Source organism: Malurus melanocephalus, unplaced genomic scaffold, assembly GCF_030028575.1.
Source record: "Malurus melanocephalus ecotype Western Australia unplaced genomic scaffold, MMel_1.1 scaffold_18, whole genome shotgun sequence".
Lineage (NCBI taxonomy): Eukaryota > Metazoa > Chordata > Aves > Passeriformes > Maluridae > Malurus > Malurus melanocephalus.
Window position 1 is genome coordinate 676,287 of NW_026623250.1, and position 12,457 is coordinate 688,743.

Consider the following 12,457-nt stretch of genomic DNA (forward strand, 5'->3'; position numbering starts at 1 on the left):
AAAAAAAAACCAAGAAAAAACCCCAACAAAAACCTTAACCAAAATATGTCCACAAACCACATACAACCATGCATAATTGTTTTCTAACTCTCTCACCCCCCACCCTCCATCCCTTGTTTTTCTAAAGTAACATTGTTTTATGTCTGCTTTTATAATATAGCAGTTTTTGAAAAGTTTTCTCTGGGATTTCAGTTTTAATGACATGCACATAAAATGAAATGTCATACACATATGGCAAAATTTTGTGACACAAATTTTGTGACACCTCCCATTTTGTGACACATTTATGTTTAAAATATGAAAAAAGTCTGTCTCTACATATCTATGAAATAATATTTGAAGTTTAGAATTTGCAATACTAAAAACTTTTCTAACATTAAAACATTAAACCACAGAATKATCTCCAAATGCAGGAAATCAGCAGTTATAGTTAAAATCCATGTTAAGACACGGAAATAGAAAGTGAAGTAACTAATTAATTGATTCCTCTTTTGAGGAATTTGCAGTGTTAGGTAGCTTCAATACATGCTATCAGTGTTGGGAATCTTAAATTAAAATAAATTGATTTTTCAAGACAATACCTTTTGATTATTTATCCCTTCATTTGTAATGTAATTTCCATGCTGTTAGGAAGCTATAACCAATACTTTTATAACATTAGCTGGAAATATATGGAGGGCTACATGGAAAGAGGAGAATTTTCTGTTAAGAGATGGTATGGGGAAAATATTCATAAAAGTGAAGAAAAAGTGCTTACCTTTGTTACTGAGAAAACATAAAATCTGATGATTCTGTGGYCTCCAAATTTTACCATTTCTTCATAACCATTGACAAATATTTCAGTACTAGCAGACATGAGAGAAATTAATAAAATTGCTATTTATAGCCACACAAAAATAGTACTTTTCCCACATAGCTCATAGCTCTGATATTGTAGGGAAAACAATTCTATTATTCTTTAATAGTAGTTTACATTCATATTCAACCATTTTTTGTTGAACAAGATAATGTTGAAACATGCTAATTTTTTCTTTCTTCTCTTGTGATTTTCTACTGTCTCTAAGAAAAGGTATATTAAAACCATGCCTATATTTGCAAACGTAGGGAAGCTGAGAGTTCTAATTTTTCAGTGTAGGCCCTAAATAGATATTCCAAGCTATATGAAGTGTACATATTGATTTAAATTATACTTTTTAAATAATTATGAGAATGAATACTCAGCACACTGCCAAAATTACTTAATATAAATTTAATGAAAATTTTGGTACCTAATATAATCAACTCAGTTTCTCCAAGCAAATTATGATCCACCATTTAGATCTTCTATCAAATACAAGAATGCTTGTTCATTCATGACTACACTATGCTAGAAAACTGCATTTAGAAAGTTTTAAAGTATTCTTCACTGGTGCACTTTATGACCCTTTCCTACCCTTTACTTCATTCTCCATAAGTGTTAGATCTGTATGTCTAACATGCTGAGACACTGGAGGAAATACTTGCAATATACCTAGGTCAAAATACTTGAAAATGGCCCATTTTACTTTTAGGATGCGTGTCTATCTCCTAGTACAAATAATTAATGCCATAAAATGCTTTAAAATGTAAGTTTCTTTTTTTTTCCCCTTAGAAAGACAGGGTGTCARTTCTTTATCCTGAAACCAGGATGTTTATTCTTTATCTTTATGTAGTGTTTGCAGCTGTAAATCAGCTTCAGATAACAGACAAGAAGGTCCAATGCTGGAAATCACAATAATTCTCTTGCTTGTGTTCCTGTAACTTTTTTTGCTCACCTGACTCACAATTCTGTCTCTGGCATACTTCCTTCTAATGCTGTTAAATAAGTGGCAGAGCAACACAAAAGACACTGCTTAAAAAAAGCTGGGTCAAATTCATATAACCCATTAATTGGTAAGAAATAAGAAAAATTGTCTCTATTGCATGTAGAAAAATGAAACATTAGAAAATTGTTCATTTCTGAATGCTCCAAACTCTGAGAAAGCTAGGAAATTTTTTGAGATGTGATAATTCGTACTTCAGTTAGATAACAGAGATAATTGGTTGAGAAATTGCATTTCACCAGAGTACCACTTTTCAGGCAACTTCAGTGCTAATAAAGTACGTGTTACACAGAATAATCTCAGCGACGAGTCTGGAGGTGTGCTCAGATTTGTGTGGATCTATCTTCTCTGGATCCTGTCTGGATAATATGTAACAACAGAAGCGTCTGGCTGTCTCACAAAAATAACTGCTGTAATTTCACATGCATCAGGAAGAAGTGTTTTGGCAGCCATAATGGTAATGGATTAGAACTACCAAACATATCAGTAACCACATGAAATTTTAGGGACCTGCAAGGTTGGTTTTTTTGCAAGATAAAGGAAGAGTAGACAAGAAGTTTACATTCACATCCTTCCCTCTACTTATACTCCAGGGTCTCTTCTTATCTATTGCTGTTTYATTCAGTGCAGCTGACACTAGTTATCTCCCCTGTGATTTTTGAGGTTGGATCTTAAGTTGGATGTGTGTTACAAGTAATTCCCTCAGATAATTTTTTCAGATATAAGGAAAAACAGATTGCCAAAGGAAAAAAAATCTGTTCAGTTACAGATGTTAGTAAGTAAAACAGGCAGTGAACACTACTAGGATGTGTGTGGGCTTAGAATTTTTTAAGAAGTATTCAAAGTAGAGATAACTTGCAGGAGAGTTTCAATTATAATTTTAAATTGTTAAAATTAAAGTGTTGCTGCTTTGCACAGTTCTTAAATGCAAAATAAGTGATCTCTTGAAATGAGGAGCCATAATGCTTGAAAACACAAGAGCTGCTAGGTTAAACATCCTTCCTTGAGATGGTAGGAGGAAAGATAATTTCACAGAATAACTTCTATGTCACCTGCAGAGGTTTCAGTCTCTGCTCACTCATGTGGGTGTTCTTGTAAAGACATAATTACACTGGTGGTTTTAGACAGGCTTTTTAAGCCAGTGAAAGGAATACAGTCTCTGTATGTTTAATGAGTTTGAAAAAGGTAGGCAAATTATAACAGTGGCTCCACAAAGAATATTTTATGTTCCTTCCTTTCTTCCCTACCTTTCCATGCCAATCCAATTGCAAACATGCTTTTGCAAAGACCTAGTTTAAGTGTTATGATGGCCAAATGTGACCAGCATGTTCTGATGGAAACAAAAACTAGTAATTTGGTCAGGAATGTGTTTCCATCTGCAATCCYGCCCATAGGAGTGCAATTACTGGACAGTAATGGCATGCTGCCACTACCATCTTTGGAAATGATGACAGTAATTGTAAAATCCCTCTGAAAACATCTGAAAAAGTTACCTGCACTTCATGATCAGTTTCCTCCTAAATTCAGAAGCAAGGGCAAGTACAAAAGCCCTCTTGGAAAGGAATAGATTATTTGGGTGAATGAATATTTATGAAAAAATGAGTATACCATTGGCTCATGGAAAGGCATTGATTGAGTTCCCATGTGCATCAGAAATTACGGCTTCCATTCACAGGCATTCTTTTTATAACACATACCACTACCACTGTCACCAACATAATCTTTTTCACAAAGAGAGTTGGTAGAAGCAAAGTTACTAAACTATGGAGTTGTTGTTTTATTTATATGCCCAAAAGACAAAAATTTAATTTCCCACAGAGTTCAAGTCTGCAAATTTCTYAACAAATGGAGTACACCAACTAGGGATAAACTGAATGTGAGAGATATATAAGAATCAACCTATTCAACTCATTTCTGTAAAGGAGTAATGTATAGAGATTATTAAAAAATAAGGTTTTCTGTTTTAAGCAATGGTACAGAGACCACTCAAAAAGGAATGTTTCTGTTTGAAGTATCCCAAATTCTAGGAAATTATTGCCATTGAGAGCAGATAAATAAAGTACATTTTTCATTGAAAATCTCTRGTTCAGTTTGTTACACAGGACATCTAAGTTCTTTCTTCTCCAATATGTAATAGATATTGATAACTGGTCATAGGAATCAACACTGGTCTGAAAGTTTCATTGCATTTCATACATTGTTCAGATGAGTTGATTAAAGCTGTGTTTTTCATATGTGGAGGGTATTCTTTATTTGCTTATATAACAGTCTAAGGTGTTAGTCAGACCTTTCTAGTGTCTAATACAGTGTATGGCTTTCTGCATTTTTGAGATATCACAAACTGAGCCAGATTCATGCAGTCACTGCTGTAGAATAGGTATTCTTTAGGTAAAACATCCCATAGGCAAGGAAGCCGTACTTTTTTGATGATGAAGTCCTTTCTGAGCCTATGGAAACATCTCCCATTCACTGATGTTCTCTTTTTTTGGAAAGAATGGTTATCAATACCTTCCACTTGTGGGTTGTTATGATCATCTGAAGAAGTTAAATAGTAGTCAAATGTATTGAAGCTCAGGGTAACATTTAAGTCTTGGGTTTTTATACCACATTCTGGAACAATATGTTCAGGTTAATKTAACACCACTGACACTGCTTTCAATAAAGCAAGTGGCATGAACTGCCATGAGGCGGTATTGTCAGATTATTAACTGATAAATGGTCAGTCTTGTATCTGCTACTATTTGTGTGTTCTTGCAGCCAGTCCAAAATAACTGGGTCCCTCAACACATTTGTGTTCCTGACTGTTGAGTAGGAAATCAGAGAGTCAGTCTTTGAGCATACAGAAGACTCCAAAGACAGACCTCTTTGTATGTTTCTGGGAATTCAGAATCTCAGTTTGTTTTAAATCTCAGGCATTGTTTTAAATCTCTGTCTCATTATCAGGGAAGTTCCTGTGTGTCTCATTGTCTGCTCCTCTGATTTCCTAAGCCTTGTGCCCTATTTGAGAAGGAGTAATTTGACCAAAGCTTAATATTTAAAAAACAATAAGAAATGAGGGAACTTTTCCCCCCAAATGATTGAGTGGAAGCTAATCAAAGACCAAGGTACTGGAGTTTTAGTAATGATACTCTGTTCAACTCATTTATGTTACGCCCAATGTAAACATTGTTGATTGTCCTAAAAAAAGACAGTCTGCAATGCAAATCTGATGGTTCAAATAGTTGATCTGTGAATTTACTTCTAGTTTTAATTTAATAGTTGATGATCTACAGTTCAAAGGGTGTATTTCATTAGTGCAGGGTTTCTAAGACATAAGGATTCTTTAGCCACATTTTTTAACCATCATCTTTATTGAAAGTTTATTTCTTGCCTGAAAATCTCTTTTGGCAGAGTTCCAACCAGAGGTTTCTTACTGTATTTTCTGCCCATTTTTGATTGTCTTCATTGTGRCACTCTATGACAAAGCAAAGCTGTAAGAGAAGGGCTCCAAGTCACTCTGTGAGTAGATACAGAGAGGGAGTGTGTGTACAGGATGGCCCTAGCAATTGTAAAACCCGTGTTCTACTTGAATTATCATTTGCTCCAGTGTGCCTATATAAACTGTATCGCTACAGCAAGAGCAGCTATTTGTCCTTTTTTTCCTAATCCAAGAGCCTGTGCTATAATAAATATTCCTTATCCAGGTACCATACCAAATAAGGGCTTGAGTTCTCTGTATTCATCTTGCAAGGATACTGTTACATTTTCTTYAAAAGCTTTAGAAAGAAGGTTATGTAACTGTGCTGTATTCTGAAATCTTAATAAACTAAATAGAACTTAAGTGACCCCTGACTTAAGAGTTCTCCTGCACTGTGTTCTTTTAGGTCCACTGTGATTGTCATGCTGTAATGAAAAGTAATGAGCTCTTTCTCTCCCTCTCTTTGAGCAGTTTTGGTATGAATCAYGATGGAATTGGGAATTCCTGTGGGACTAAAGGTCATGAAGCAGCAAAGCTAATGGCAGCTCATATTACAGCAAACACCAATCCTTTCTCTTGGTCAGCCTGCAGTCGGGATTATATCACCAGCTTTTTAGAGTAAGTAATCTCTCAAGAATAATGAGTTTTCAAAAAAATTGACACCTTTTGGGATCAGTTGTAGAGATATTKTGACATGTTCTGATGGTTTATGTTTTTAAAATGAATAGACAGAAATACAGTGAGTCATTTAAGACTCTTTTTCTGTAGGGCATTATTTCTATGTAATAGCAAAAGCTTCTTTTGCTCCACTCCCCACCTTAACAGATCTCACTATTTTTAATCTACTCAAAACATTTTGAAGTGCTGATCATACCTCATTACTTCATTAATCTGAGAGTGAGAAATAGAAAAGAGCAGAATTTGTCTATGCATCATGTTTTGCATGCGTACATAATGTGAGAATGGCATAGATCTTCATATTAGTACCTTAAAATTCTGATAACCTCTACTTCTGTGGTAGTTTTTATCCAGAAGTAGATTGCTACCTGAAATTTCACTGTGAAAAAATTCAAACAGTCCAAATATGTTATTCACAAAAGTGTGCTCATGTCAATATGTACATTGGTATAGATGATTCATAATGTGTTTTAAATCCTGAGTACAAGTACATATAACCATGAGTTCACTGAGAATAGGTTAATAACAGTTTTTTTTAGATACTGAAAGATGGGGTTTATTGGAGGCAAATAATGGTTGGTAGGTTCAGTGTCATCAGTGCAGTCATTGCATTAAGAAATACAGGTTGTTCAATAATTGAGACACTTACTGTGTTTTAAGAGATGGACTTAAACCAGTCCAGTGTCTAACTATGAGGCTATTAAAAACAAAATGAGCATCTCCTTTCAGGAAACCTCAGAATCAAACATTGTGTTCTGAAGCTGAAGGGACTCATCCAAACCAAAACATTTAGGTTGGTTCAAATGTAGCTTCCCATACAATGCAGAGAATCACTGACTTGGGGTGACAAGGTGCTTGCGCTTCCTACAGAGAAAGCGAGTAGAGATAGACAATGTTGGTGCTATTCAGAGGAAGAAAACTTATCAGTTACTGTAATAGTTAAGGCATTTGGTATCGCACCACTGGCAGCCCCAGTTTTATGTACTGGTGTATTTAAGATGAATGTCTGAACTAAAGCAATAAATGAGTAAATGATCCTTACCTTATATGTGTGATACAGATTTCTCACAATATAATTTCATTTGCTGAGAGTATATATATATATATATACATATATTTGTAATATTTTAACACTAGCATTGTTTAAAAAAATGTACATAGTTGTTTTGTTTTCTAATTACCAATTATTTATGTCAATTCAATGCTGTTCCCATTAGCAGTTTTCTAGTGTGTCATTGGAGCCTGTAACTGTGAAAAAGAATATGATTTTCATATCTCTTCTGAGATTATTTTGCAGCTTTATAGTTCTGACTGTAAACTTACAGTTCAGGTATTTCCTTGTAGTTTTTGGGAACTTGTTCTTGTTACACTTCCGCTGTTCTCTGTCTCTTTTACTTCTATTTGTTGCTCTTCTCCGAAAAACTCCATTTTGATCCCATAGTCCTGACAATGTTGTCTATTGATGAGGACATAATTCAACATAAAGGGAAGAAGTTATTTCTATTTAATGGATTTAGGAAAAGAAACATGATAAAATTCTATGGTTTGTGTTATTCAGAAAATATAATAGAGCTGGACATTTGTTCATAGAGTTCCTGCACAGTGTCAAACTTTATGTATGCAGTATACTTTCAAATGACTATTCTTTCAAGACTACTGATGTATGCAGTAGTCTTTCAAATTTTTACTGCCGATTAAAAACATTTTTATCTTGAGCCTTCTTTACATTGTGATTTTTTAATGATTCATTTTATTATTTATTTATTATTATTACTGACAGCATCCCCATTATTCTTTTCCATTCTTTAGATGTGATTTATGTTAAGTTTAATTTTGAAGTCTGTGTGATGGCAGTGAAATTGCAGTTATATTAACCTAAAGCTAGAAATACTCTGTTGAATCTGTTCCCATAGTTCTAATCTCTTCAGTTTTTTTGAGATACTTTTCTATCATTACCGTTGTTTGCAACTCTACTTAAATCACTTCCACCTATGAATTTCACCAAAGAAATCTTTACTGAAGATACTGAGTGATACTTGAGCTAGAGTAAACCAAAAATCTATACAWAGCAGATTCAGTAATTGCTTATTTTTTATAATACTTTAGATGTACTTTTGTAACCTGGAATGGAGATGTTATTTTTTTTCAAGGCCAACTTGGACACACATTATTTTACACATTGCAATTTTTATAGGTTTTCCTGTTGTATAGGATACCGTGTTAAATACTGTACTAGGAGTTAATTATTACTTTTCTTTCATCTACTAATTCTGCAACCTGTTTTTAGCAGTCAGATTTCTCAAACATGATCTTTTGATTATAAATCTATCCTTATTGTCTTTGGATCTAATATCTTATAAATGAATTGATTCTTTTTTTGCTGTTAGAGTAACGCAAGTATCTGCTGGACAACTGTGTCAGAATCTAAAATCACTTTTTACCCATTCACACCTTTCCTTAAGATAGAACAGCTCTAAAGGCAGAAAAAAATCTGTTGCAAGTAGAAGCAAAGTAAAATAGCAAGTTTCATGTGGCAACATTTCCTTAACTGCTTTTCGAAGAGCAGAGCAGTCTGCATGATGACAGGGTAAATTACTCTTTTTTTTTTTCTAATAGTTCTTCATAGCTTAGCTTGAGGCCAAACTGGTTTGGAATTTCATTTAGCTATCAAGAAAGATAGGACAAGAGGGTAATAAATGCAGATGCCCAAGCAGAAACGTGGTCCCTGAGAACTTTTAGGTTTACTTCTTTGGATCTGGCTACAAGTTAATGCAACAGGAATGGATTTTGATAGAAGCTCATTACATGTTCACAATATTTAATGGTAAGGTGGATGTGGATTTACTAGTTTGCTAGCTCGGGTCACCACTTGCTATGGCAGTTTTGCACTGAGGAGTAACCATTAAGTATCACTTGGAGGATGCAAATTGGTTTGCAGGAGTGCTAGATAGAAGATGAATATGACTCTAAGAATGATTATAAGCCAAAGCAAAGTTGTATATTGCTAATAGATCTATTAAAACTCCCAGCAAGGATGGTCAGCTATTGCAAATACTGCAATGGCCAAAGGATTTTTTTTTTTCTGGAGAAAAAGTTCCTTGAAGCGCTTAGTAGTTATTGTCTATCAAGCTTTTTGATAGAGTGAAAGATTGACACAATTCAGTTTATCAACAAAATTGTTCATAAGTGCTTTGCAATGGCTTTAAATTTCACTAAAATTGTATTGGAACTAATTACAGAAATACTGACTGAGAATTGAAGGTTTGGAGACCAATCTCAGAGGAAAGAAATTCCCATAAGATGAGTAGAAACCTGTAATATCTGTTCATAGGAGAAAGGAACCAAGGCTAATTTTTTTTTTTTTAGTGACTGAAAAACAATGAGTATAAATTTCATTCTAAGCAACATGTGTATATAGATATACTACTTCAATATTTTGTTATAATAAAGCCTGTGTAATTTCTGGGATTGCTGTTTATTTTTCTTGTCAGTATCAGATAGGAGAGGTGGCCAGCTCTGTCTTTTAAAGTCAAGACTCTCTTCTGAAGATGGAGGAGAACCAAGAGTCCTAAAATCTTTCAGTAAGATCTATCACAATAAATTCTTGGAGAGACTCTACAATTTTCATACAGCAGGATTTAGATCTTAGGCTACAACTTTCCAACTTAGGAAGGGAGCCAAAACTATCTTGGTCCAAGCAAGTCCATGCAGAGAATATAGAAAAAAAAATCGTTCAATGTTCTGGTCCAGACATCATCTACCCATGAATCTTGAACATACAAATGGATACACAAGGTCAATATAGGAAATGTCTATACATACCTCATATGCTATCTGTGGCACTTTGGCCAGTTCGTTCCTGTTCCAGAAATGTGAAATAACTTCTGGAAAAAGCCTAAACCAAGACTAGTCTTGAAAGGTAAAATCACATCTTCCATATCAAAACATAGGATCTCTTTCCACAAATCAATGAAGAATTTGGAGAATTTGTAGAAATGAAAATTTGGATCATAATTTGCTGCTTTTCTTTAAAGAATACTAATATTTTAAAGTTTTTTATTAGTAGGTAATTGAATAAAAAATGTGTCCTCCTTTGCTATAGATTTCTGAAACTCTGAAAGTCTTATGTTTTACTTAAAAGGCTACCTAGTTGAAAAAAAGACCTTAGAGCTTCTGTAATAATGGGATGGCAATATGGCTTCGAGTGTTGACTTTGCAAGTATTACTCTTTGTCTACCTTTTGAGTTATTTAAATTTAATGAAACTATAAAGAATAGAATGAGAAGCAGATTTCCATTAACTTATTTTTAGTATCTCTGATGAAATACATGAATGGTCAGTATTTTACTGTGTAACATCTCCTGAACTCTTTTGGTAGGAGATTGGTTTTGATAGATGAGCCAATAGATTTTCTGTAGTATGGCTGCTGGATAATCATTCAATGAATAAAATAATGTTTTGGAACATAGGAAAATATGGAGGATAGTATGCATTAAAGAAACAACAAATTACTACCACCAAGCAAAAGGAAAATTGAGTGTGATGACAATCTTGTGCAAAATTGCAAAGTCTTTGGTATGAAATAGATAAGAAGAACCTTGCACAAAAGATTGAAAAGAAATGTATGTTATCAGTTGAGTGAGTGGCAAATCTGAATTTCCCTACCATTCAAGAAAGCTTCCTTTTAGTAATTGCATTCAGGTTCATTTTAATTTTAAACATACTACTCCAAATCACAATTCTTTTACTTATGTCCAGATTCTCCAAATATTTATGCATAGATCCATATACTTCTGAGCAATGGGCAGAATTTATCCATTAATGTCAAGTAAAGCAGCTTTTGTAACCTGTACAAAACTATATCCTGGTGCTCTTAAAAGAAAAGTTTTTACTTAAAATATGAAGTAAGTATTCTGTTAGGAGGCAGATGTATAGGCATGTAAATAATTCATGGTTTTATCAGTATGTACAAATATTTACAAATGCTCTGTGGTTTTTGTCAATAATTTTTACTATTGCTTTTTCCATATTTATGGGTAATTTGGTATTAGAATTACATAAAACATTATATATAATCAATGTATTTATGTATATAATAGTTTGAGTATAGCAGATATACAAAAATATTTATAGTACCTTTAATTTGTGATAATTAAGTGTAACTTGTATTATAGTCCACAGTCATTATTATGAATGAGACCATTCTGTAACATTTAAAACCAGTTTTCAGAGCTGGCGTTCTGAGGTATTTTCTTCAACCAGTGAAGGAGTTGTGTTATACTGTGTAAATTGGGATATTTGKGAATAGGTACTGTGATAGGACCATGTACCCTGACAGATCTACATCCAGAGTTTTTGCTTTTCCTCTTCATTGGTCTTGGATACAATTGTGATGTCTGTGCTGAGGTGGTGATCCTGAGTTTTGTGTTCAGTCTGTAAAGATTTAGAAACATTTAATCCCCTATTGGTGTTAATTTAGTTGAGCAGTTATAGCAGTTTGAAATCTTAAGCTTTCATAGAAGGTTCTAGTGTGCTTGATATCCTTTTAAACAGAATAATTTGCTGTCCTGTGATATTAAAATACAGAAAAATGTTTAAATTATATTGTAGAATGTTTTAAAATTATCTCTGGAGATACTATGCTGGAATACTGGGATGAAATGACATCAAACTTAGATGTCTTATAATTGAAAAAAGTCCCAGTATGTCCCATAAAGCTTCACAAAATTAACCTAAAATTAGGAAAATGAGAAAGTCTTCGAGTACTAGTAGTACCTTGTACAGTAGCAGAATGCAATGATCAGTTCTAGGTCATCTCATTTCTGTTGCAGAAATTAAGATTTATCTACCCCATGTTAAAATATTTAGATGCTGTGTGGGGATGTCCTGTATATTTTTTGTCTTGGTATATATGCTTCCTATAGAATATAAGATCACAAAGCACAAAAGCAATTGTGAGTAAAAATTTTCTAAAATTGTGGATATGAAGGTATTTGGGACATTCTTTCCTATCTTTTTTTTACATCTACACTTTTGTAGGCCTGAATGTTAATAAGTATTAGATCTCTGTTTACAAAGTTCTCCAAAACCGTTATTCTACTTGGAGCCTTTTGGTTCATTCCTGTAGCATGAACTTTTTTCTCAAGTATCCATGTTTTGCTGTGATGGAGCAAAGAAAGAGAGAACAGGTACAAACATACAAGAGTATTAGACCATTCCCAAGTCCTGTAAAAGTTTTCTGAAAAGGTTATGTGGTCCTCAGCCTGTATTCATCCCTTGCACAACTTTGGTCAGACCTTTCATTACCAAAGGAAAGTCTCTGGTTTTATTAATGTGTTTATAACACATGCCATTTCTTTTCCAGGATATTTCAGTTCACACAATACAGCATTGGGTCATTTTTGCTCAACTAAAATAATAGATAAATAATAGAGATAAAGAATAGAACTGAAGCACAGGAAAGACAGAAATAAATTAGCAG

General features: G+C 33.8%; 1 protein-coding gene across 1 annotated transcript in view; it reads left to right on the forward strand.

The window, feature by feature from the left end:
- The window catches only part of ADAMTS6 (ADAM metallopeptidase with thrombospondin type 1 motif 6), a 146,390-nt gene that overhangs the window by 68,859 nt on the left and 65,074 nt on the right, over positions 1 to 12,457 (forward strand). The window contains exon 11 of the mRNA XM_057389632.1: positions 5,770 to 5,916. Coding sequence (XP_057245615.1) covers positions 5,770 to 5,916 — 147 coding nt within the window. The remainder of the gene's footprint in view (positions 1 to 5,769; positions 5,917 to 12,457) is intronic.